The sequence below is a fragment of the Artemia sp. Qi Xiang Cuo genome, chromosome 11, assembly GCF_049724085.1.
Source record: "Artemia sp. Qi Xiang Cuo chromosome 11, ASM4972408v1, whole genome shotgun sequence".
Taxonomy (NCBI): Eukaryota; Metazoa; Arthropoda; class Branchiopoda; order Anostraca; family Artemiidae; genus Artemia; species Artemia sp. Qi Xiang Cuo.
In genome coordinates this window covers 32,216,109-32,241,950 of record NC_142804.1, presented here as the reverse complement: position 1 = coordinate 32,241,950, position 25,842 = coordinate 32,216,109, and the positions used below count along the sequence as shown (strand labels likewise).

Sequence of the window (25,842 nt, the reverse complement as noted above, 5' to 3'; positions counted from 1 at the left end):
GAACTTAGATTATGGCTGATCCCCAACTCAAGACCGTTAGTCCGCCCCTCTGAATGAGGATACGTTCACCAGGTATACTGTTTTGTCTCTAAAGTTTTTTTTTTTGCAAGTTATAAGATAAGATAAGATTTATTGCTGAAAAATGGCTATCACAAGCCCAAAAGGGCCGAATTCGCACTTTAGCGTCAAATACAGCGAAAAAAGAATAACAAAAACAAACAATCAAACAACAACAGCAAATTATAAAAGGGCCAATGTCAAATACGTAAAAACGTTAAAAACAAAAACAACGTAAAATGTGAACTCATAAAATTAGAAGGCCAATATCGTCAGAAAAAATATAACAACGTCAAACGTCAGCAAAAAAAAAAAAAACAAAATTTAGTTGGTGACTAACAAACATAAATATAAAACCCCCAAATTTGCAAAATGGGCATTAAATTAATAACTAAAGGTAAGGAGAGAGTGAGGGTGGGGGGGCAGCGGAGATTCAGTGGTGGAAAATGTCAACTATGTAAGGGATAAAAAGCCAAACAACGCCTTAATTTCCCTAAGATCGTTGAGTTTGTTTAAGGGTAAAATCGATGGTTATTTGTGTCCTCTTGTCCCTATAACAATCCTGATTCTTGTTGAATGAGATATGAAATTGAAATGTAATATAATATGTAACTGAAACGGTGCTTCCTTCAAAACTAAATTTATGGATTGTCTTATGGTGGCACAGCAAATTGATCTGCCTGGAGATACGTGACCGTGGCTCCATCATCCCAGCTGCTGAAAGGAAAAGGACGCACATCAAGAAGCGTCATTAGTCAATAAATGAGAAGATTCTGGAGTTAATATACGGTTGCACCAGATTATATAACTATGGACGTTTGCTTGCTGTATTTTATATTGAATTGTCCTTTTTTATTTAATTTTTATTTGATCATTTGACGCTATACTATTTGATTTTATTTTTATTGAAAATTGTAATCACCAAAGTTGGATGATTGTTATTATTATTATTTGGATGATTGTGATTTTATTAAGTTATTTTCCCTTGGTATCACATTTCTGTAGAATGTTCGCATTTTATTCAAGTAAGTGATTTTTTTGAGGTTATTGTATTCCAGGCTATTTTTTTTTTCAGGGCTTCGAAAGTAGAGGAACTGAAATCGCCGGGCGCTTGAAAGCTTGGGACAATTTAATTGAGGAAACACGACCCATTGGCAGTCTAACGACAAATCCTGATGATATTGCTGTCGAAAATATGGTCAAGAAAAGACGCCGAAAACCGAAAAAGAAACCAAACAATAAAAGTAATCTCGTAAAGACAATATATTGATTATATATAATGTTATTCTTATAGTAGACCACCTTCCCCTTCACCAGTAACAAAATTAATATTTTGTGTAGCCCTATCCTGTCCTTACAAACATTTTTAGGCACTTCGAAATAAGGGAATGAATAGGGAATTTGGAAGATTTTGGAGGATGTCGGGGTTCAATAGGTATATGATATTGGGAGAAACTATCTAGAGTTCTGCAATTTATCAACGCCGACTTCGAAATTCCTAACAAATGTTGCTTTTCTCTCTTTTAGAGGTGTTAGTCCAGTCTCTTTTAAAAGCAAGGCATTTTACCCTCTTTATAAACTGTTTCTACTGAAAGCTTTTGAATTGATTCAGATTATCCTAGAGTTTATTCTGTGTGTGGCAGGATGCCACACGTGGCAGACGTTTTCCGACAAGTTGAAAAGGGACACTTGAAAAGGAGAAGGAAGGAGGAGTTAGACTGCTTGTGGTTATTTGAAACATGAAAATCCTATCTAAGGTGGGATATACACTATACACTGTACATACTAAACCCCATGAATTGTATACTAGTAACAGTAATTTCGAGTGGAGCTGCATGGATGAAGGTCAGGGAAGATCTGAGGTAACCAATGCCAATAATTCAAGACTAGTAGAACTAACTTTTGTATCGGTCTCTTCAGCCACATTTTCGTTTATTCGCTTTTGATATTCTTTTAGAAAAATTTATTAAAAATTTTTTATAAATCATTCAAAATTTTTATCTATTCAGGAAATCGCGGCTAAGGCTATTAAGCATTACTAGAAACATAAGTGGATCCGATAAAGTACACTGGGGAATACAACAATAGATTGGGGATCAGAGTTCATAGTTTTGTTTTTCTCCATTTGCATCCTACCAGATTTACAATTGAAAATTACAGTAGAAAAAGGAACTGTACTTCACACTGGATTTGGCTATCTAAGCATTGCAATTTCTTTTTTAAGTTATTTTTTGTGGTCGTAGGTGTTTTTATATTGAGACATAGTGGGGGTTAGGAACGCCATTTAGGGGCACAGAGGGCAAATCGCATCGCCGTATGAATAACTACGCATGATTCATAACATTGTTACATATGTGTTTACCCTCCCCTAATACTTTTCTTTCTGACACAATCCTTGTAAGTAATCACAGGTAGGAGACTTTTAACTTTTATAAGTGTATCTATCATATTACCCCGGGGACCACAAAACCTTTATTGATAACTTGTGTCGTAACTTTAAGTCGGCGATAACTGAGCTTAGACCAGGAAAAGATACTTGGCGCCTCGTAAGTAACAAAAATAAAGCTACCGTTTTAGCTGATGCTATCAAATCTAAGGACCATTCGATAAGACCACAGCTAAAAGTTACAGTGTGTTACGGAATCGCCCATTTCGTTCTTGACAGTGTTACTGACGTGCAGTTGTAGAACTTGATAACTAGCTGTACCGAAGTCTCCCGTATCGGCAAAACGGTCCTACAAGCTTTGGTTTTGTCGTCGAGACGACTTATTAGCGGCCATTTCCTCGTCAGGGATAATCAAGTATGAGCAAACCCGCATCGAGGAGTTTCTCCCTCTTTCTCCTCGCTGCTACAACTGCCAAGCTTACAGACATATTGCTCGGAACTGTAAAGCTCCTACTCGCTGTTCGTGCTTTGAGCAGACTGGACTCTTGAACAAACTGGAAATCCCCTGTCAAACTAAAATGCAGTGTGCACTTGTGCAACTAAAACGACCATTCTTGTTACAGCTACAAGTGCCATGTCGCAAAGAAGCATATGAATCCCCCAAAATGAACTATGGCCTACGAGTTACATCATTGAATATTAATGCAGGCGTCTCAGTGAAATTACACATAATTCAAACTCTATGTGGCACAAATGACCGTCTCTGCCTACAAGAGCACCTTTACACTGCCGACAGTAAGTTTATTGAGCACTATTGTTTTTACTGTCTTAATAAGTCTTGCCGCTAGACACTCCGGGGCTGATCGGCCGAATGGAGGTACTACTATTCTTGCTAGAAGTTTCCTCTTGCTCGAAATTTTTCGTGGCTGTCAATGTTTTACGACAGTCAAAATTGCGCATTCTGTGGTTGTCTCGGTGTATTTACACACTGATTACGTTAATGCTACATCAGAAAGACAATTCTGTCAAGCCTGCCGTCTAGTCAGTTTCCTCGCGTCTGATGCTGAAGTGCAAAACCTAGCAGTAATTCTTGCTTGTGATATGAACTGTAACATTTCTGACGACAGTAGCAGTCGTGCAAATATTCTGAATAGCATGTGCCCTCAGCTCGTGGCGGTCGAAAATGCCCAGCATTTCGTATATACCCATAACTCCTGTAGTACCTCTTCTCTGGACTTTTTCATGTATTCCTCAAATGTGAAACCAGACTCCGGATCCTCAGTTATCTCCGCTTTCCAAACCTCAGACCATACGCCTATCAGTAAGATATTCCCTGTTCAATTTATTTCGTCGAATGATCCAAGTCCAGACAATGATAGTAAATGGCATGAAACCACCGACTGGGCTTGTGTTGATGTGTTTGCGATCTAGGCTGTTTGTGATTCTATTGTGGAAAAGATCAAAACCGGTTAACCCTTGCAGAGAAGCAAACCTTGCTGAATATATACTATGCTGAAATCGTTTACGCTCTACGCGCTGCCGAGCGAGCTAGTGTTCCCATCCGAAGAGTACGTCTGGATTTTGAGAAGTATGGTTGGTCAAGTAATCCTAACCTCGTTGATTCTTGTTCTAAATCGAAATTCTGGTTTCGTGTCTAGAAGGAGTGTGGCATACCGCGTCAAGGCTTGGTAAATGAAATTCGTCTGAAAACAAAGTGGCATTTCGCGAAAGTGCTTAGGTAATACTAGGCTAAATAAGTAGCAGAATCATCAAGTAATGCCTCTAGTGATCCTAATTTCTTATGGAAAGTGCTCATAAGAGATAATTTAAAAGCCTATAATGCTGTCAAATTACCAGTGACCAGTGGTATGATTACTTTAAAAGTGAGTTTTACGAGCCTGATCCATCATTGTCAAATCAATATGAAAGGGAGCTCGATGGTTGCTTAGGCCAATCAAGTGGTGAGATCACTTTAATTACTACTCGATCTACGGTTACCGAGTGCATTTCTAAGCTACAAAAGAAAATTTTTCGTGATGTTGATGGCCTCTGTGCAAAGCATCTAGGGTGTGGGTCCTCTTTTCTGATGGAGCATCTGACCTTACTCTTTCAGATGATATTCTGTTGTGGTATAGTTACTGTTTTGTTCTGTACTGGAGTAATAACGCCGGTATTAAAAAGGGGAAGGCCCTCGGACCAATGTTCTTCTTTTAAGCCAATTACGGTGTAACTGGTTTAGTGCAAAGTTTATGAGTTATTAATTATTGATGAGATATGTGATAAGTGTTATACACCGGATAACCAATTCGGCTTCAAGAAAGGAGCAGGCCGTGACCATGCTCACCATTTGATTGCTAATCTACTTCTACATGCTCATGAAAATAATGAGGTATTATATTTTGCTGGGTTAGACGTATCTAGAGCTTTCGACTCGGGTGTACATTCACATATCTTATTGACAGCTTATAAGCGTCGAGTGAATACTTCCGCCATTAAAGCGATACGTGATATGTATAAAATGCCAAGTGCCAGAGTAAAGGTTACTATATCACGTGGTACTGTGGAACTTACTGCTTGAATTCCAGTAAAAAAAGGTATTAGACAGGATACAGTTACTTCTCCACCCCTGTTTAGTAATACTGTCATTGTGCCGCAGCAGAAAGTTCTAACCACATGTATATTTAAAGGTATTGATGTTTCGCTAGCTAATTATGCCAGTGACATCCTTGATATTAATAGAACAGCCTATGGAACTGAGGACAATTTTCGAAGTCTCGATTGGGAGTATAGACGTATTGGTATTCGATTTAATGAGAGGAAGACTGAATTTGTGGTGTTCAATAACCGCTCAGATTGCCCAACAAATGTTTGGTTGGGTGAACATGTTATTATTAAAGCCTAAGATATACTGACGTATCTTGGTGTATCGATTGGGTCAAATCTTCGTTCCACGCATCAACTTGTGAAAGAGTTTTTTGTCAGGAATTCTTAGAAAACGTATGGTTTACTAGTTAAAATTTAACTAGTTCAAATTAACTAGTTAAATTTACCCGCCGTATCCTAGCTAGCGTATATATATATATGTATATATATATATATATATATATATATATATATATATATATATATATATATATATATATATATATAGAATTGAATTACATAAAAAAAATACAAGAGGAAGAAAATAAAAATGCAGGCATCCAGCTTGCTACTTATGTTGTATTCTCTAAAGAGGAAAGGAGGAGCAAAAAGTGGTTTCACTATCCAAGATGGAAACTATTCATAAAACCGGGAATATCCAGAAAGTTTTAGATAATTTTGCTGCAAAAATAAACAAATCAGCTGAAGAATGTTCTGCAAACTGGCCCTGGTTTACTATTACCCGTTACCCGTTTACCGGACGCGTTTACTGCCTTGCGCCGAAAACCAGCGAGGAGGGCTTAATTGAACATTTAAAATATTGTTCGCATCACGGGTACATGTTTTAGAAAAATAACAAAAGATTAAGCGACATTAGAATTTAAAAATTTGTTGTATAGAATTCTAATGGAACATACAATTTTCGGAGACTTTGAGTCTGTTATTGAGCCCTGAAAACTAGCGAGGAGGGCCTGAAAGATTCTATTTTGTTCCCTATTCTAGGGAATAATCTGTACCCTAGCAGATTTAATAGTAGGAGCAATAGAAGTACTATTAGGGATAGCAGTAGTTGTATTAGTAGTAAGCAGTAATGGCATTTAGATTGTGCCTTTTTGATCTAGTACAACATTCCCTCCTCACGCCCTTGTAGATTCAACTTAATACTTTTAAGCCAAGATATATCTGATGTGTCCTGTTGATAACCTGCATGCACATAATGTATGTTTATGGTAGTTTATAGTATTATGTGTTTATGGTAGGCGCTCCACTTTGCATTTAATCCCTTATCGCTAGTTTTCAGCGCAAGGCAGTACATGCAAAAAATAGTACTTTTTCCGCGTGGTAAAAGTCTGCTAAGGTTTAGGCTACTATTGGGAAAAAATGGCCAGATTTGTTTTGTACAACATATAATACAAAAGCATTATATTTTAAATTTACATTGGAAGGGGCACATATAGAACATAATTTTTTCCCCTTTTTGTCATAGTAAAGCACGCTAGTCCTGACGCTACGGCCTTTTGCCTCTCAGATTTTAATATATTTTATTAGAGTGGGCCAGTTTCTTTCGAAACATCTGAAAGGAACACAAGGATATATTCCCCCTTCCATGGGCGCCCATAAAGGGGGGGGGGGCTCCAGCTCCTCCTGGCTGGATGACGCTGCCTTGTATTTTTATATTTTTGCTTTGAGATTTCTATTTTACAACTAGACCCCGGCGCTGCGGCGATAACGGAGGGTCGGCGGTGGCGATGGGAAAAATAGCAGCGGCGCGCTGCTGGCGTGATCATTGTTGACCGCAAATATTTATGTTTTGATCAGTCTTTCTCAAATCCCAGCTTTAATTTATATCAGATTTGGGCCTATTCACGAGTTAGACATTTCACGAGTTGCTGTCTGGACGCTGGTCTTCCTCGTCATTCATCAAGAGAAGTAGAAATATGGTAGAATCGAAATGACTGTGGCATTTCAGAACCCTTGCAAAATATTTGAAATGTCTAACAGTAATGTATTCCTAACAGAATTAATTATCAAAATTAGTAGTATTTTTTTCATCGAGCAACCGTCAACATCGAGAAGAACTGTCACCATTTTCATCACCACTGGGTTGGTAAGAAAATCTTTCCCCTTAGCGTTCATACCATCAAACATCCAGAAGAGATTCGGAAGGAGAAATATCCAGAGGGGAGGGGGTATATCCCCTTCCAATCCAGATTGATTTGATAATGAAGATATGTGCTCTTGAATACAGACCATGCAAATGTTTTCTAGCCCATGAAGCTGGTGGCATATTGCCAAGTGGCAATTTGCAACCAAGCATCAGAGGTTCTATCTCCAGCCCCATCCCTACCTTCACTGTTATCCTCTCACCCAATGCTTTCAGTAAGCCATGGGATTTGTAAGTCACTGTGAAATAGGATAGTCACACCTGAATTAGTACAACCCCATCCCAGCACCACCAAGAAAACAAAATGTCTCAAGGAACAAAGAAGGGCAGAGCAGTAGTGCTCATTGATACACCAGTGAAAGCCATGATTGAAGCTGCCTTTGCTACAAGGAAGGCAAAAAAGAGGTGGAAAAGAAAAAACTGAAGTAACAAAAACAAGAAAAAAAAGAAGCAGGCTGTGAAGAGATTTGGTGGAAGACAGCACTGAGGGTGAAAATGATACTGAAAAGGTTCAGACTGTGATTGTTGATGACAAATCAGACAGTTCTCTTGGGTAAGGTAGTGAAAAGGAATTTGAACTTAGTTTTGATTTGGGCTGCAGTTGTGTAACAGTCATCTATGAGGGCCATTAGGGAGAATGTAGAACCTACTACAGAGGTCAGTGTGGTGACTATGATTGGTAGGAGAGGCAACGTGTGAAAGTGTCTGGAACAGCCAGACCATATCTACTACATGAAAAAGGATTTAGAGTAAAATTCTCCAGTACTTGGACAGTGTCTGATCTTGTACGAATGTTTTGATTAAAATGTACCTTCCCTAAACATGGACAGCAAGTTCTTAATCTTGGACCTGCTGCAGATAGTTGGGATTGGCTGACTACAATCTTATAGCCAAGCCTATTTAAATATGATTACTCTTGTTCACAACCCATGTCAGTGATTGAATCTGTCCATAGTTGAGTCTGTAACGTCTGTAATGTCTGTAAATTTAAAATAGTTATCGTTATATATGGGTGAAATATTCAAATAGATGAAATACTTATTAAGAAGATTTAAACAAATTTTGTAGCGAAAAATTAATTTTCCAGGTGGTATAATAGATACAACAATTGAGATGGTGATTAGGGAGACCTGTATTTGTAGTTTCCTTCCCATTCATTTCTGTTGATGTCTGAATAGGTCCATGTCCTGTCTGCTCCTAGTTATTACACCTCCATTGGTTTTATGACAAATAAGGAAACACATTAATTGTCGTCGATGTTAAATTCAGAATTTAACAGTTAGGAACTGGAGAATTTTTAGAACCTATCGTTTTAACTAACGCTGCTATGTCAAGAAATCAAAACCTCAGTATTTACAAACACCTGCCTATGGCAAGGACTCAAGAAATATTTATTCTTTGCTATACCATTGTGTCCTGAAATAGAGAGCTCCTTAAATCTCAAGTTCCTACCTGGAATATAATCTAGCGTCTGTTCGAAAGACAATTGTCTATTCAATGGATGTGCTACAAGAACTAGTGCTGAATAAAAACTCACCCTGGAAGCCCAAGGAATTCTTGAAAACTATTTGTGTGCGCACTTGTTTGTTTAATTTTGAAAACTGCACTCGATTTCAAAGAAGCAAAATCGATATTCTTAGCCATACGAGAGAAGAAAAACTCCGACATTGCGGTTGTCCTAATAAAGAATTGGCTCAAATTAATTCAAAGTCAGCGGAACACTGCCACCTCAGCCAACGGTAGCGCGCCGGTGACGTTACGACACTTCGATGGCGGTCAACCGGGTCTCTCGTCGGCGGAATTCGCAGCATGCGCCAGAGCGGCGCCGGGGTTTGTATTGGGAGTGGTACAACGTTGGGAGTGCCGATTAGACCAGGTAAGCCCCCACTAAAATTCAGGTTAGGGGCGCCCATGCCCCCTACAACCCTGCTTCGTTCAAAGCTAAAGAAATATTCCCCCCTTCAAGCCTGCTTCATTCAAAGCTACAAGGTCTTTCTTAGTAGCATTATCCCACAAAACTTGATGTCCACCCGCTTAAATAGCCCCTTTAAAACACACTTTATCTTGCTCAAAAAGTAAATCGATAATTTGCACTTTTTTTTAGTGGAGGGGGGAATTGGGGCCCACTATAATCAGTGAAGGTTAAATGTAAATCTAGCCCGTTACTCCCTGTTATTATAAAACTGGCCCCTTTTTTCAGAGTATCTTTCAGCCGTATTTGTTTGTTTTTGAAGTGCAATTATCTAAAGCTTCTTGAGTATGAAAAGTTTCCATCTTGGATACTAAACCACTTTTTGTTCCTTCCTTCCTTATTTAGAGAATGTAACATGAGGCGCAAGCTGTATGCGCAGGCTTTTATTTTTTCTTCTTTTTGTATTTTGAAGTAATTCCCCTAATGTGTTTCTTAAGCCCTTAACAATTTTCTTGGACTATTAGATACTGAAGGCTGAAGGCGGGAGAAATACATATTCTTTACTACATAAATTCAAGTAGCAAGCCTTTCATCCTATATCAGGAGCTTCCGTTCTCCTACCGTTGATCCTATATAGGAACTTCCATCCTATAGCAGAAAATAAAACAAGTATTGACCAGGTCCACTACAGGAAATTCCTCGAAAAAGTTGGAAGTTCTGGGAAGTACGTAGAGGCATAAAGGCTTCCATCAACAAGCAATGTTAGCAAATATCATTCGCTTCGAGCTTACTTCCAAGTACAAGCGTGGAAAAATGTTGAGTGTCGACTGGATCTTTTGGAGTATAGCTAGATTAAGCGGAAAGGAGAATTGCGACCTGTGCATTCAGATAGATCACCGGCACCGCCTTCCCTTCTCTCAGTGTTTCACTGTAGTTGTAAAAGCGAGTGTTCGACGCTGCGATGTTCTTGCTTGTGGCAATTATAAAGGAATAAGCTGTTCTAACTGTGAAACAGTTGGTGCCGGAAACCTTGAAAAGGATGGTAGCGAAGAAGAAGATCAAATTTTGAATAGTTGTGCCACTATCCAATGAATCTCTGTGTTACCGTGATTTTTATCTGCCTTATGTAATTGATCTCCCTTTTGCATTATATCTGAGTATATTGATCTCTTTTCTTTGAACTAATATTTTGTCTCAGCTAAGGGAAGCTCTTTGACAGAATGTTTTTTGTTGTTGTCAAATATGCGTTTCAACTTCCCCTCCTCCTCCTCATTCTTACTCACTTTCACAAAACTGAGGTTCCTGGCATACTGGACTTTACCTGGACCCAGTCTCGGTTGTTACCAAGGCGCGAGGCTGCAAATGTTTTGTCATTTGCCAAGTTTAATGTACACCTGCAGGCTGGACCTCTCCCCCAACCTCAGTCTCTCTCTCTCAAAGCTTTAAGCCCCAAACAATTATTTTGACTTTAAATATTTAGTTTCATGTTCATCAGCAAAAAAAGAGCTTAGAAATGACACATTTATTCACATTTGCTGGTATTAATTCAATCAACATTTTTTTGCCTTTTTTGTTCAACTTAAAAAAACTCACATTTATGAAAGAGTGGCAAACTTTTTGGATTCGGAATCAGCACATATTTTTTGGTCGGGTTGTGAAAGAAACATTTGTATATCAATTTGTTTGAGGTTGACCCCTTTTTTCACAATTTTTCTATACTATATTTACTATACGCAATGAGTCAAACTTGTACGATCTTAAATATCACTTAATGCATGTTTTTTTTTTAGAAAAAAAAAACGCTTCATGTGTATTGGAATTTCAGTCTCTCCACCACCTCTTTAATTCAGAACAACATTACCTTGATTGATAATTGACAAATCTTGCATTTCACTATTTAAAGGGTCTGAAAAATCTTTACGACCTTGTATTTCACTGGTAAATAAAGAGCTTGTTCGTGGGGTGTCCGATGGCTTTTTTTGTAAATGGGTTGGTGTTGAATTGGCTTGTTGGTGGGCTGTCCGATAAATTGTTGACTGACGGGTTGATGTTGAATCGACTAGTAGTAACAGGGGTGTCCAATGAAGCACTGATTGATAGGTCGGTGTTGAATCGCTAGTTGTAATAGGGGTGTCAAATGAAGCAGTGATTGACTGCTCGGTGCTGAATCGTCTTGCAACATAGTTGACAGATGAAGCATTAATTGATGAGCCGCTATTAATTTGGCTAGATTTAGCAGCATTGCTTTAAGATGAGCCGGTAATAATTTGTCTAGTTGTAGCAAGGTTGTTAGATGAGTCTGTAAGAATTAGACTAGATGTAGCAGCACTGCTTAAAGATGAGCCGGTAATAGTGTGGCGAGTTGTAGCAGCATTGTCAGATGAAACGGTTAAAGGTGAACTTTGATTAATTTGGCTAGTTGTAGCAGCATTGGTTAAAGATGTTCCGGTATTAGTTTGGCTGATTCTAGTGGCTTTCGTTAAATATAAGTCGGCATTAATGTGGCTAGATGTGACAGCAGATAAACCATAATGCCCTTTCTTCGGTTGAGCGTCTTGATTAGCACAAATTTAATCCAAATTCCTCTGTTCAAAAATATCACCAGAGTCATTGAGAAAAGCTTCGATAAGAGTGTCTATGTTGGTTTGGTGAGTTTTCAAATCAAACTTTTTTCGCCGAAGGTATGTATGATACTAAAACCTCGACGATGAGGGGGAGATTAACATAAAAGGTTTAAGCTGGTAAACATTGTTTCTGTAGATCTAGAAAAGTCATAAACAAGGGATGTGTGTGTCCCTGGGGAGTATATAGTAAATTCATGAACAAGGGATGGGAGTTCTCGGGAGATATTTTTAGAAGTCTCTGTTGGTCTAAATAGCCATAGAGAATCTCTCCAGGAAAAATTCACAAATAGTAATAAAAACACCACCCGACCACTTTGATGAATAAACTGGTAATATGATACAATTATAAAAATTAAAAATAATCTCCAACATGTGATTGATGACAATTGTCTCGTTAGGAAGAATGATATTTGGGGATGATAAATACAATAGACAAATGTTACAAATCACGTGTTATCCACTATACAGTGGGGGGATTTGCCTCATGTACTTCCTTAATGGGGCTCATAACCCCCGCTACACCTCAATATAAAAAATCCCCACCTCTAACCCCCGCTACACCTCAATATAAAAAATCCTCACTTACGACCACTAAAAATAGAAAAGAAATGAGAGATTGCAATGCCTAGATAGCCAAATCCGGTGTGAAGTACAGTGCTGTTGCCTACTAAGTACATTAATTGTTAAACTACTTTAGTCCTGAATAGCATAGATTATGAACAGACATTTGATTTAGCTGAAAAGCTTTGGTGAATGTTCTATTTTGTTTGGCAAATCGGATAATTGTGTTATAGTGATGAGTGCTATGTTTGATAATAATTTTACTGTAATAACTTAAAGGGGTGAGTTTAGTAGTTGGTCCTGTGTGGAATTTGAAATTAAGCAAATCCATCTGTTATCTTCTTTTATATGTATAATTTTCACGGATGTGTGGGCACAACTGTGTGGCTGATTTTTGAACCTGGTCAGTGATGATTGTTTTCTTCTTTTTTTTACCATTTATTTTATCGCTTTTCTTATGTTTTTAGGTTCTAATCATGTAGTTTCTCGGTATTTAAGAAGCACAGACGATAGAAATTCTTCATGGGGTCGTATGGTAGCAGCACCTGATAATAGTAGTGAATCTGTTGGTGAAATCTCCAAAGAAATTTGGAGAGATTTACTACGTTTCCGCAACTTTGGATTTCATAATGAAAACAGTGAAGAAGAGGAATATTTCTGTGACATACCCAGTAAGAAATGACCTGTTTTTTTTTCTATTTATGAAAAAAACAAGAAATAGTATCTAAAAGGAGGACGCCGGAAAAAGTTTAAAATTGTTTCTCACGTAATACTCGTGTGTTTCATACTAACGCCTAATATGAAAAGTTCTTAAAATTTTAAGTATTTAGCAGATTACCCTATCAATATTAGAAAACTGGTCGAGTGCTAAGTTGGTCAAATTTTAAACCCATCTTTCCGAATAATGTTAAAACAGATTAATGTCCTAGGCCTCCTATTTTCTCCCATAATTTTTTTTTAAATTATAAGCTCATCAAGGGAATTAAATGATCAATAACATTATTAAATGTACTACTTGTTGTGAGGTAATTCATTTAAATCGAAATGCCAAAAATTATTCAGCCACGTAGCAGAAGCCATGCTGCGAAAACAATGAAAAAAATGGAAAAAAATAAATGGAATAAATTCTTAAGTAGATAGTAGGTGATAGAACATTGGTAAATTAAATAGGAATAATCATGTAACAGATTAGTGTCCTCTACGTAAACAGGTGAAATAAAAACTTATTTGCAATTTTTGCTAGTTCATTTTTTTCAAGTAAGTGATTGCTTGACTCAATAGACTTCTTTACGCCAATACTGAGCTTGTTTGTTATCATTACTAAGCTTTAACGTAAACGATAGTTTCCAAACATTTTAGAGGAGCAGGGGTTTCTGAGTTATGTTCCAAGATTTCTTGAACTGAATACCCGCTATTGTGTGTTTGATACTGCTAAAAAGCTTAAATATTTTCTCTAACCCCAGAAAATAATTTACTACCTTGATAATTTTCTATCAATTTTGAAAATACAATCAGATTGTATGCCATCGTTCACATATTTTACAAAATGATTTATTTTACGAATTCTGGGCGTCCTGTATTATTTTGAAATACATACAATTAAAATTTTTATAGAATTGCTGGTGGCAATCTTCACATTAATTTCAAGTTGTCTATGAAAAATGGTTTTCATATGATTTGACTGCCCCTTCCTCATCCAATAATGCATTGTTTTAATTAAAGGTCGTGTGGATGCATGTTTTAATAACCTGCATCCACGTAGCCTATTTCAATTTAGTTCGCTATGGTGAACAAAATGGCTATCTAAAAATTTTGACTGGCTATGTTTGGAGAATAAAGATGCGTGAGGGGGTGGGGGTGGGGGGCTGGACGCCCTCCAATCACTGTTGATTCTTAAAAGAGCACTAGTACTTTAAAATTCCAATCGAATGAGGTCCTTCCAAAGTTACTACAACAACTCCTTCTATACGAAATGCCTTAGAACAACAATGATAAATAAATAATGCACTGTGCCCTCTTCGCTCTTCACTTTGGTTAGTTAAACATTCCCCACAACAAGCCTTGTAAGTTTCAACTTCATGCTTCGAGCCGTTGCTCGTACGCCCTTTTGACAACCTACATGCACACAGCTTCTTTTCATTCTTTTCAGCTTCCCCTAATATTCCCTGGAGCTTTCGTATTCATACCCTTAGCCTTTGTTGTATTAGTAGTCACCGTAGTAGTAGTAGTAGGTGTAGTTGTAGTAGTAGTAGAAGTAGTATTAGTAGTAGTAAGAGGAGGATTGGCAATAGTATTAACAGTAGTAGCACTAATGGTATTAGTGTAGTATTATGCACATTTTGGCTTTTGGTCGTTTGAACACCCCTTTCATAAAGCCCTGGAAGTTTCAACTTCAGAGAGTAAGCCGTTGCTATGATGTGGCCGATATGCCCTTTTGATAATCTGCATACTTATAGTGTGTTTTAATTTACTTCAACTTCCCCCTCAACAGCGCCTGAAATCTTCAAATTCTCACCTCAATATCATCTGCCTTAGTAGTAGTTGCTACTGAAGCAGTAGTTGATGTAGCAGTAATAGTAGTGGGAGTAGAAGTAGAACTAATAGTAGTAGCAGAAGCAGCAGAAATAGTAGTATTAGCGTGCAAATATTGACTTTTTGGTCAATTGATCATTCCTCTCATCATTCCCTGATAGTTCCAACTTAATAACCCCAGTCATTCCTGATTTACGCTTTTTTGACAATTTCAATGCACATAACGTGTTTTAATTTAGTTCAACACTCCCCTCAAAGCTGCACCTGAATGCTCTTGGTCTTTTTGAACACTAAAGGTCAAACATGCCCTCTTTCCCAATTAACAAAATTGCATAACTTACGAATTGCATAACTTTTCCCGAATAGTAGCAGTAGTAGTAGTTGTAAGTTGCTTTTCCCGAAGCCTTTGGAGGGTTGACATTCCCAAAGACATAGTTACCGAGTCCTTTCACCTATGCTAAACAAAAGAGCTACCTGACAATTTAGATTGGAATGGGCATGGGAGGGGGCTGGTTGTCATCTAATCACTTTCGTCTCTTAAAAAAGGACATTAGAACTCTCAATTAGGAACTGAATGAGTTCATTCTGAAGTTTCTACGACAACTCCTTTTATACGAAGTACCTTGGTGAAAAAAATGCATTGTGTCCATATCGCTCCTTACTTAGGCAGCCCAGTGCTGCCTGTGATTTGCAACAATCAATTTATTTTTTTTTGTAATTTTGGTTTGATCTCATTTTCTTGGGCTATTACGAAAGAATGATTAAGGAAGCTAGGCCACGTTTTACAGATGAAGGTTGACAGATTACCTAAAATTGTGCCTTAACTGCCATCCATCTGGGGTCAAACGAAATGCAGGTTGTTCCCAGATGGGGTCAGAAGAGGTAATAAATAGGATTTAAAGAGAATTTTAACCGCATGGAAAGGGCAAGGAGTGAAGCTTTAAATAGACTGGGGTGGAAAAGGAGCGTGCGCCCCCTTTCTGGATTCAGGTGGCTTGGTGTTGTATTGAGTTATTAGTAGTAGTTTTGGTATTCTAATATTTAGTGAATTTTGTCAATGATGTCTGTTTCTTTGAACCCATTCCAGTCAAGTTTATATTAAATCAATTTGCTAAATTAAATTTTAATTTGAGCTATTTATTTAAGTTTTAGCAAAGTAAAATTGACAATGTAACCTTTTAGAAAGTTTGAAGAGTGGCAACACTACGTATGATTGTGGTATAGGTTTCTTACGTAAAGTATTTGCAATTTATTAAGTTCTACTGTTTTGAAAAGTACTTATGTTCGTAATTTTGTTGTTTATAATCTCGTGGATTTAAGGTATAAATGGACCTGTAAGATGGGTGTTGGGAGCAAAGAACGTTTTATTTTAATGTTTTTGGTACTTAACATTTGCTCTTCACTTTCCTACAAAAATCATCGTCGTTTTTAACTGAATATGTAGAAACAACAACAGGCCAATCAAAAAATTAATTTAAGCAATCTATTTAGTTTTAAGTAGAGGTCAAACTACACTTTAGCCTTTTTAGGGATAAAAGAAGATGCAACGCCATCATTATTTGCTGTAATGCATGTATTCTTTTAGATTTGAATTCATTGTTCATTTTAATTTTTGTTCGTTTAATGTTTAGTTTTTCCATTCGAACCAATTTCTGCTTGTTTTAGGTTTGAAATCTTGTAGATCTATTTTCTACTCTTTCTTGTGTTAAAGTCGCTCTTTATATTCCTTAGAAAAGCATTCTTTTTTAAGATTTAATGTTCAATTAATTTAGCTCTTATAGAATCGGAAATATACTACTATGGAGAAATTAAGGCAATGACATCAGTTTTTTTTCATAGGACTTGATTATTCTCACGTAATCCTCGAGAAGAAAAATTCAATGGAAACAATTTTATCCTTGGGATCATTAAAAGAAATCTGTGTTCTGGATAATTCCTTACGAAGTCAATCTGTCTTCCATGACCATTGTATTACGCCGCATCAGTCTGATACATGTTGCAAGTCATGGCATTTATCCAATTATTTGGCATTCTTTGTGGGGAGAGAGTCTTGCGATAATTTAACTGTAAGTTTCCTTTAATATGTGGACTGGTTTCGAATTTTTGGTTTGATGTTGTTCAATTTTTTTTCCTGGCAGTTTAATTTCTATTTTGCTATTTTACAGTCATGATAATAGCAATTACTTGAAGGCCATTGGACTATTTGTGTGTCTGCTCCAATGTTTGTCGAAAAATGAGTAGAACGAATCAAAGTATAATCACCTACGGAACAAGTACTGACAAAACCTATCCTCTCCACACAAAAAAAGTGACCCTTTGTTTACTTATGCGAACCTTTCAACCAAAGTATAATCACCTACGGAACAAGTACGTCACTCGTCGCCTGAATCACGCTCTAGCATAATTATTGGCTGGAGCAAAGTACTTTGGCTCGGAGCGATTAAGTAGTACCAAATTTTGCGTTTAGAGGCGCTGAGGTACGCGGGGTCACTTTTGGAGAGTTTTGTCAGTACTTGTTCCGTAGGTGATTATACTTTGGAACGAATACACCAATGCTTAAACTGGCTATTCCTTACCATTAACACTTAATGACTTATTTATTCTTTATTAACTGCTCAAATAAATGAGGTACCCTGCTTGCAAAGACCTGATCTGGTGTAAGTTTTTTTTTTGTATTTAATGAATTGTAATATCCGATTTAGTTGAAGAACGATTTAAGAGGGCATGTATCCGTCCTTTTTGCCCCAGGGATCCCACTTGGTATTGGATCACTATTTTGGGATAGCCATTTCAATCAGAATGACCAAAAAGCCAATAAAATACGGCTCCAAGGGCGAAATTATGAGTGCAGCAACTGCACCAGGGAAAGGGCCCCAAGCTACACAAATAAACAACCAAAACACAGAGGCTTCATTGATGCGTTTTAGTAGAAAGGCTACCTTTTATGAATCAAGCTTATGTAGTAATTTTTTGTATGTCTGATTAGACGGCCAAAACCCTCTTCCGCCCCAAACATCATGTATATAGAAATGTTGCACTACTTGAATTACACAAATACCGTGACGAGGATAGATTGAATATAAATGGCTGGAGTTGTTCTGGTGCTTTGAGATGGTTTGGGGTGTCATAAGCTGCTTCTTCCGTCCCTGTCTAGGGGAGGCAAGCCCTGCTTGTGTGGCGTCGGGAAATTTAATTCTCAAGTTTTTCTAACCAGAACCATGACTCCAAATATCGCTACAGAGTGCTCTTTACAAGTGGTACCCCTTGAAGAAGTTATACCCTAGTAAACAACATAGTACTTCACTGCATTCTGATGAATGGACAATTCTTCTGGGTTTTATTTATTTTGGTGAACTTCTTTGGGCTGAATAGCTTCTTCCTAGCTATGTCATTTATTATATATTGCCATCCCATTGTAATATATTTGTATGTATAAATATGCTATAGGTTGGAGTTAATAGGGTTGAGATTGTTTGTGGAGGATGTTGAGCCTTGTTGACAGGAGTGCGTAGGAAAGTTCAGAAAATCGTGCAGTGACCAATAATGTGTTTGTCTTGAACAAAGCCTTCCTCCAACTGGGGGGTCCCAAGGCCTTCTTGCTGCCCAGGTCTAAGCCAGCCTAAGCGCTCTGTGCAGACTTGAGAAGAAGTTATTAGCCCCTAACCTATACTGCTGGAAAACCTATACGTGAGAGAACCATAGGAGGAGCATTAGTTGATTTCTACGTTTAGTTTACATTTGCTACCAAAGGGGTCAATACCCATTCTTTAACATTGGTACCAATTACTCAGAAAAGTTATTACTTTCTTTCGTGAGTGTAGCGAAAGTAATCATAAACTAGTCCTAGTTACCCAAAAGGTAATGTTTGCTGACAGTGAAATGAACATGTTTACATAGTCATATTTTCATGAGCAAATGATTTCAATATTCTCATTTTAGGGGATAGTTTGGACCCATCTTGCAACATTAATATGCATTATAATTGTGTTATATTATTAATGATTTTATTTCAGCTTGATTTTTTCTTTATCTCAGCTTTTTTTACATTCGTGCTTGTAAGCCCTTTTAACTTCCTTTTTTAATGGTTCAATTTTTGGTTTGCGAAAGTTACATTTGACTTGCGAAAGAAGAAAAATTAAAGCTATTGACCTGTAATAAGCCAGTTTTTAGAAAGTTTACAGCAATCACAAACCAGGCGCACTTTTATTTCTTGTTTGAATTAGAATTGAATGTGCTATTGAGCACAATTCATTTAAGCTATCATGAGCATGTTAATATTCAAATAAAACGAATTAAGTAATGCAAGGAGCTGAACAAAATATAAGGAAAAAATAAAAAAAAAAAAAATAATCACTGGTCAAAATGACGAAGATACTTAACGGAATTGCGACATGTTTGTTTTGCCAAAGTGAAATTCTCCTAAAGTATAAGTGTACTGGTATTCTTTCAAGTTAGTCTAGTATGTTATTATGCTATGTAGTATAATCGTGCTAGAATGCTTAGGAGGTATAACGTGACGATGAAAGTCGGATGTACCAGTTCCTAATACTGTCTGACATCATCCCAAATGTCAATGTTTAAGCGGGACGTTGAAATGCAGCTCATTGATGATAGTTATCAGACAATGTTGGCTGATCATCTGATCCTTAGGTCAACAAATGTGAATCTGACCTTATACACATCAGCTTCAAAAAGATGCCTCATAGTGCAAAATATGTGTCGGAACTGCATATTAACTTGCTCGAGGAAGTTGATGGCTTAGTTATCTCAGGAAATACAACACTTACTAAAACCCAACATACTTAGTACAGTTCTTGGAAATTTTGTTGGCGTGGACGAAAATTTTGTTACTTAACTGGTTTATTTGGCTATGTTGTATTTGATTTTAAAATTGTGTGTTTAATTTTTGGTTTGTTTAGTTGTGTTTAGTATTTGAATGTTATTTCTCCTCTGTACAAAGTACCACTGATAATCCATTACCGTAACGGAATGATAGCGACAATATCTTTTATTATACCTTTTATGTGCCCAAAATGCTCGGGGGTTTGGAAATAGGATCCTCATTAATTTATAATTTCTTGCATAATTTCCAGTATCTTTTTTATAGTTTCTCTTTTTCATACCTGTTTTGCTGTAACTTATTAAATCAATTGTTGTTTCTATATAGTATCTTGGATGTATTGGCAAAATATTGAATTTTCAGGTAAACGAAAAAAAAAACTCTAAAGCTTTGACTTTCTTTTTTCTCCGATGACTAAAACGCCAAAAATCCTAGCGAGTTGTTATGGACATGCTGATTAAAACTCAGAAAAAAATACATGATTTTTAAGGGACAGGACTTGTGGAAATATTTATCAGAATAAAAAACATAATAAAAAATCAGGAATATTGTTAGTCATGATCTCAAAAACAAGGGGTGATACTTTTTGGTGTTACATCCCTCGATGATGCTAGAAATTCTGTTTTGAGAGAAGCACTCAGGTTAAATTTTGCCTAAAACACACGACGTCGGAGGTAGTGCATTTAGGATGTAGTAGAGGGAATATATAGAATTAAACATTCTGAAAATCATTTACTATTGATTTAGCATTGACGAAGTAAACTTCAATCGCGGTTTTATAGGCTGTTTGCTTTTAATTTTTCTTTTGTTGTTTTTACTATATTTTTCACTTTTTTCTGTTTAAGATATTTTCAGGTTTACTCTTAATATGAGATTTTAGCGCGCTTTGAAAACTTAATCGTTTACTATGCTGAAGATCCTATTTTATATTTGTAGGAAAACGATTTGGAACTATTTCAAGATATTCTTTCTAGATGTTTCAATGCTCTAGATACCATCGAATGTTCTGCAGATGATGACGTTGGTTGTATGAGATCATTGTGTCCGAGTCCTACCGCTATAGAACATATTAAAGACTTTCTTATTGATGCTCAAAGCTTGAGAAACTCCAAGGTGACTTTTTTCTATATTTCTTAAATCTACCATAATCACATATAAAAAATAGAAAAAGCCTAAGCAATTGCCTGGCCTCTTCTGAAAGTAACAATTTTTAGCTATGAAAATAGTGTGCCCCGCATTATCTTGGAAACATTGTTCTAATGAGTCGTCGTTCGCTTGAGTCAACGATCGGAATTTACCTTAATACAGATAATTGGTGAAGCCTATCTAAGCCTCATGTACAATGAACTTATAAATTCCGAACTTTTATATCATTTTTGTTCATAGGCAGCTATTTTGCCACATATTTTCGATAATAATATACCTAGTAGGTCTTTAGCGGTCAAGAAAGCTTTACACAAATTGACTTACCAGATTTGAATAGCTATTCAATGTTTGATGCTCTTATTTACTTATCCTTTCACCGTTGCTTTAAGAGGGCCTATTTTAGATTTAGAGTTTTGTTTTTGAGGTTTGTTCTGTGTATATATTGTTCTTGGGACTTTTATCTGTATGTTTTTTACTCCTCATTTATATTTGTGCTCTTAAGAAGTTCGAGCGGAGGTTTTTTCACTATCTGGAAATAGCCTCGTTTTTTTTTCTTAACAATTTTCTTCATTTTGTAATGCATAGCCATTTTGGTCTTAGGAATTATTCAACTAACAACTCACTGTGGCACCAAGTTGGCTGAGGCCAATACAGCTGCACACACTCCTCATCCATTCTAATCTATCTAAATCTTCATTTTTTACCCCCTCCAAAGAAGTTCCAAATTTCTTTAAACCCTTCCTTACGACCTCTCCCCACCCCGTTCGGGTACGGGCTGGTTTTTGTTTCGCCCCAGATGGATGGTGAAAACGAACAATATTTGACAATCTACCGTCCTTCATCTGTAAAACATGTCTTAGCCATCTCAACCTTTCTCTCATTATAGAGAGAAAGGTTAACAGCCACATTTTTCTTACAGCTTGTTGTTCGCAAAAGTGCTGAAAGGAAAAAAAAAACACTAGAATACTCAAAAAATTTATGCATAAACAAGGTTACGTTAAGGTAGTATTTCATATTCATATTTTGTTTCTCCAACTTTAAATACTACTACTACTGCTATCAACTTGCTAAAGTACCAAGTCGTCTGAGCCAAATGCAGCGACACACGCTCTTCCTTCATACCAATATATTCAAAGCTTCCCTCTTTATCCCCTCCCAAGAAGTTTCCCAAGAACTCCTGACACACAAGGACCGTTTATTATAATAACAAACTTTTTTCAAAGTTCTAAAAAATACTTTAGCGCAAAGAGCCAGGTATTTTTGAGGGAATCCATTTTCTTGTAAAATTCCATTGGAATTTATTCCCAATTAATGGATTGCTTTTTCCTTCAAATACTTTTGAAGCCGAAAGTGACATGCGACTAGGGGTTTCCTGGGGCACATGAATTTTTGTCTTGATGTCTATTCTAAATCGTTTTTTTTTTTTTTTATTTCAACACTGTGTAATAAAAAAAAGTTGTCTTTAATCAACAAGATGAATTGGTTATAGGAGAGATATGTATTGACCTGTTAAGAGCCGCGTAGACTGTCAAGCAGAGTCATATTTAGACAGTTAAGTGTTATCACAGTTTACAGCCAAATCCTTTCGCCTCGTCTTTTATTTCTCTGTATCTTATTGTTAATTCACCGGATTAACTATTGGTTTGACCAATACGGTTATGACGAATTCCCCCACTGCGAAAGATATACACCCAAAAGTTAAAAAAGACGAAATAATGTCTGAATCAGGTCGTCGGTCGTTCCTTATTCAGTATTTTTTAGCTCGAGCTTGTAAATATTTTTCTGTTTTAGGAACATTTGGGGCATATTGTCATTCGTTACACTGGGATCTATTTACCCATGGGCAAAAGCTCATCGTTAACAACTTACTATGACGACTTGACTATACCTAAACTGAACACCCTTGAAGTTGTTGCCTATGATTTTGGTAAGTATTTCATGTTTTCGAGTCTTTTACGTGAAACTAAACACTTGTTTATTTATTCAATTTGGAATTCTCAATGCTTCATAAATTCATTTTTTCTTTCGCATATCTGAAGCATCGTTTAATAAGATTTAAGATTAGAATCACAAAGTAATTTTCTTGTTTTCTTTGTTCATTTTTCTCTAATTTCCGCATTATTGGTATGTCTGCTTTTCAATATTATATTTGTCTTGTCTACAGACAACATAAAGCCGTTTCTTTTAACTGCTGTTTTGCTTTGGTTGAATACACGCAAATTTGAGGACCCAACAGACACGTTGAGTCAGTGTAAAAAGAAAGCTTAATCTTTTGGCCCTAATAATTAATTAAATTGAAAAAAAAACAATTTTTTCAACTTAAAATAAGGAGGAACATTAAAACTTAAAACGAATGGAGATTATTCCATATATAAGGGGGGCTGCCCCTTCCTCGATCGTCGCTCTTTACGCTAACGTTTGATGTTTTATCATATTTTTTAAGAAAGACTGCTCAAACAGAAGGGTCCTTGAATTCGAACGAGAAGTGTTTTTTAAAAACGTTAAGACTTTTTAGCGTAAATAGCGATCAAGGGCAGCGCCCCTTATATACAGAATTATTTCTGTTCGGTTTAAGTTTTAATGGCTCCTTACTTTCGTTTGAAAAAAAAACTGTTCTTTAAAATTTTATTTCTTATAGTTTGGCAAATCCTGCTGAGAAATACCCTCCCCCTCTGTGGAAAACTTTTTCCGGAAAGTTTCTTTCCATGGAATATTTTCCCCGTGAAAAGCCCCCCCCCCAAGTAATTTCCTTATATCATAATTTCCAATAACAAATACTGTATGAAAGCAATGGGAAAACTGCATAACTTATATCCCTCCCCCCTTCACCTGTAAAATGTCCCGTTGAAAATTCCCCACGGAAAATTATCCCCGTGGTAAATAATCCTTCCAAGAAAATTCCCTGAGAAATTTCCATTTAAAAAAAGAAGTAATACATCCGTGATCTTTCTTCTGGCAAAAAAACACAAAATTCTACAGTTTTGCACATGGTAGCTTGGAACCTCTACAGCAGGGTTTTCTGATATGCTTAATCTGATGGTGCAATTTTCATCGCTTCAGTTTGTTGGGATGTTTTCCCGCTTTTCCGAAAATGATACAAATTTTCTCAAGCTCTTAGCTTTTGATGGATAAAATCAATCTTGATAAATCTTATATTTTTAGAATCAGCACAAAAACCAGTTATTTTCTTGTACTAATTGTTATCAATATTCCTATTAGAGTTTTGGTTACTACTGGGTTTTGGAGTAAAAAATGAGATCAATTTAAGTGAAAAACCTTGGATTATTTTTTCAATGACTTAAGATCAACAACTAAAAATACAGACGATATTAATTACTGCTATTACTACCACTAACGACTCACTCTAACACCAAGCCGCCTTAAGGCTACAGAGCCACGCATACTCCTTCTCCATTCCAATCTATTGAAAGCCTTCCTCTTTACATCCTCCGAAGAAGTTCTCATTTCACTTAAATCTTCCCTTGCGGCATCCTTCTACCACATTTGGGGACGACCTGCTTTTTGTTTGGTCCTAGACGGTTGGCCAAAAGGGACAGTCTTTGTCAATTTGTCATCTTTCATCCGCAGAACGTGGCATACCCATTTCATCTCATTCTTTCTCTCATTATAACCCTAGAAAGCATGATTGAACCAAATTTTCGCACAGCTTACTGTTTAAGATATGGTCAGTCAGTCGGGTACCTAAAATGCTTCGTTGGCAATTTCTCTGGAAAACATCTTAAGGAGCGCCAATTTTAAGGAGCGCCAATGCTTCAGAATCATACTTGATCTTTGTCAGCACTCTACCTTCCAATGTTCTAATCTTGGTTCGTGACTTATTTTTCTATTCTTCCAAACTTTTCTCGACTGTGAAAAAATACCCTGGGCCTTGGTTATTCTACTTTTAGTATCTGCACTGTATCCACCGTCTTTACTGATAATACTACCTAGCATTGGCACCCATAAGGGGGGAGGGGGGGGTGCCAGCCCCCCTGGCTGAATGATGCTACCTTATATTTGTTTTAATTTAAAAAGCTTTCCACAAAACAAGTTTTCAAAGAAAAGTAAAGAGCTCCATTAAGCCAAAAATGGTCATAAAGTCAAATAATCTTCCCAGTGTAAAACTACCACAAATCACTATTAATAAATAAATGAAACTCAAAACTAAGAGAAATTAAAATAAATGGCCGAGTCAAACTCAAAACGAGGAAAAATTAACATTAGTAGGGCTGACAACACGCATACTTTCTCAAGACCAGATAATAAATTAGGTTTTACAAAAAAAAAATTACCGTGGATTGTCAGTTTAATATACATATATTGATATTTATTCCTTAAAGTCTTAATTTTTGTATTTATTTAACTAAGAAAAGTGAAAACATATAAGACGTATTTTGTTTTCAGTAAAGCGCAAATTGTGTTCTGGTCTTGAGAAGGGATGGGGGTTATCAGCCCTACTAATGTTATTTTTTGCTCGTTTTGATTTTGACTCGGCTATTTATTCTAATTTCTGTTCGTGTTGATTTTGTTTATTTATTGATAGTGATTTGTGAGAGTTTTACGCTTGGAAGATTGCTTGACTATTTCTGCCCATTTTTGGCTTAATGGAGTTCTTTACTTTTTTTTGAAAACTTGTTTAGCGAAAAAAGTTTTAAAAATTAATTTCTGTTCGTTGTTTATTGACGTAGTCTTTTTCACGAAAAAAATTATATTTTATGTCTTTTCGTTTTTTTCTATAAGAATCCATAGTTTGGCTTGCTGTTTGTATGTTGGGGAAACTTTTTCAACAATTCTTAATCATGACACAAATAGTATTTTTTAGTTTAATTTTATACCTCCTCAAGTTGACCTGAAAAATAAAACTTAATATCATACCCAAAAGATTCTATCTATGCTCTTTAACAACCTGGATACACTTACACTCTATTTATTTATTTATTTAAACTGTAAGAGCAGAAGTAGTAATAGTACTAACCC

The 25,842-nt window shown here is 36.5% G+C and overlaps 1 protein-coding gene across 2 annotated transcripts in view; it reads left to right on the top strand.

Annotated features, from left to right (window-relative positions):
- The window catches only part of disp (RND transporter family member dispatched), a 110,356-nt gene that overhangs the window by 36,855 nt on the left and 47,659 nt on the right, over positions 1-25,842 (top strand). For both annotated transcript variants that reach the window (XM_089096697.1, XM_089096698.1), the window contains exons 4-8: positions 1,133-1,301; positions 12,815-13,018; positions 16,719-16,945; positions 20,656-20,832; positions 22,657-22,792. In XM_089096697.1, coding sequence (XP_088952823.1) covers positions 1,133-1,301; positions 12,815-13,018; positions 16,719-16,945; positions 20,656-20,832; positions 22,657-22,792 — 913 coding nt within the window. The remainder of the gene's footprint in view (positions 1-1,132; positions 1,302-12,814; positions 13,019-16,718; positions 16,946-20,655; positions 20,833-22,656; positions 22,793-25,842) is intronic.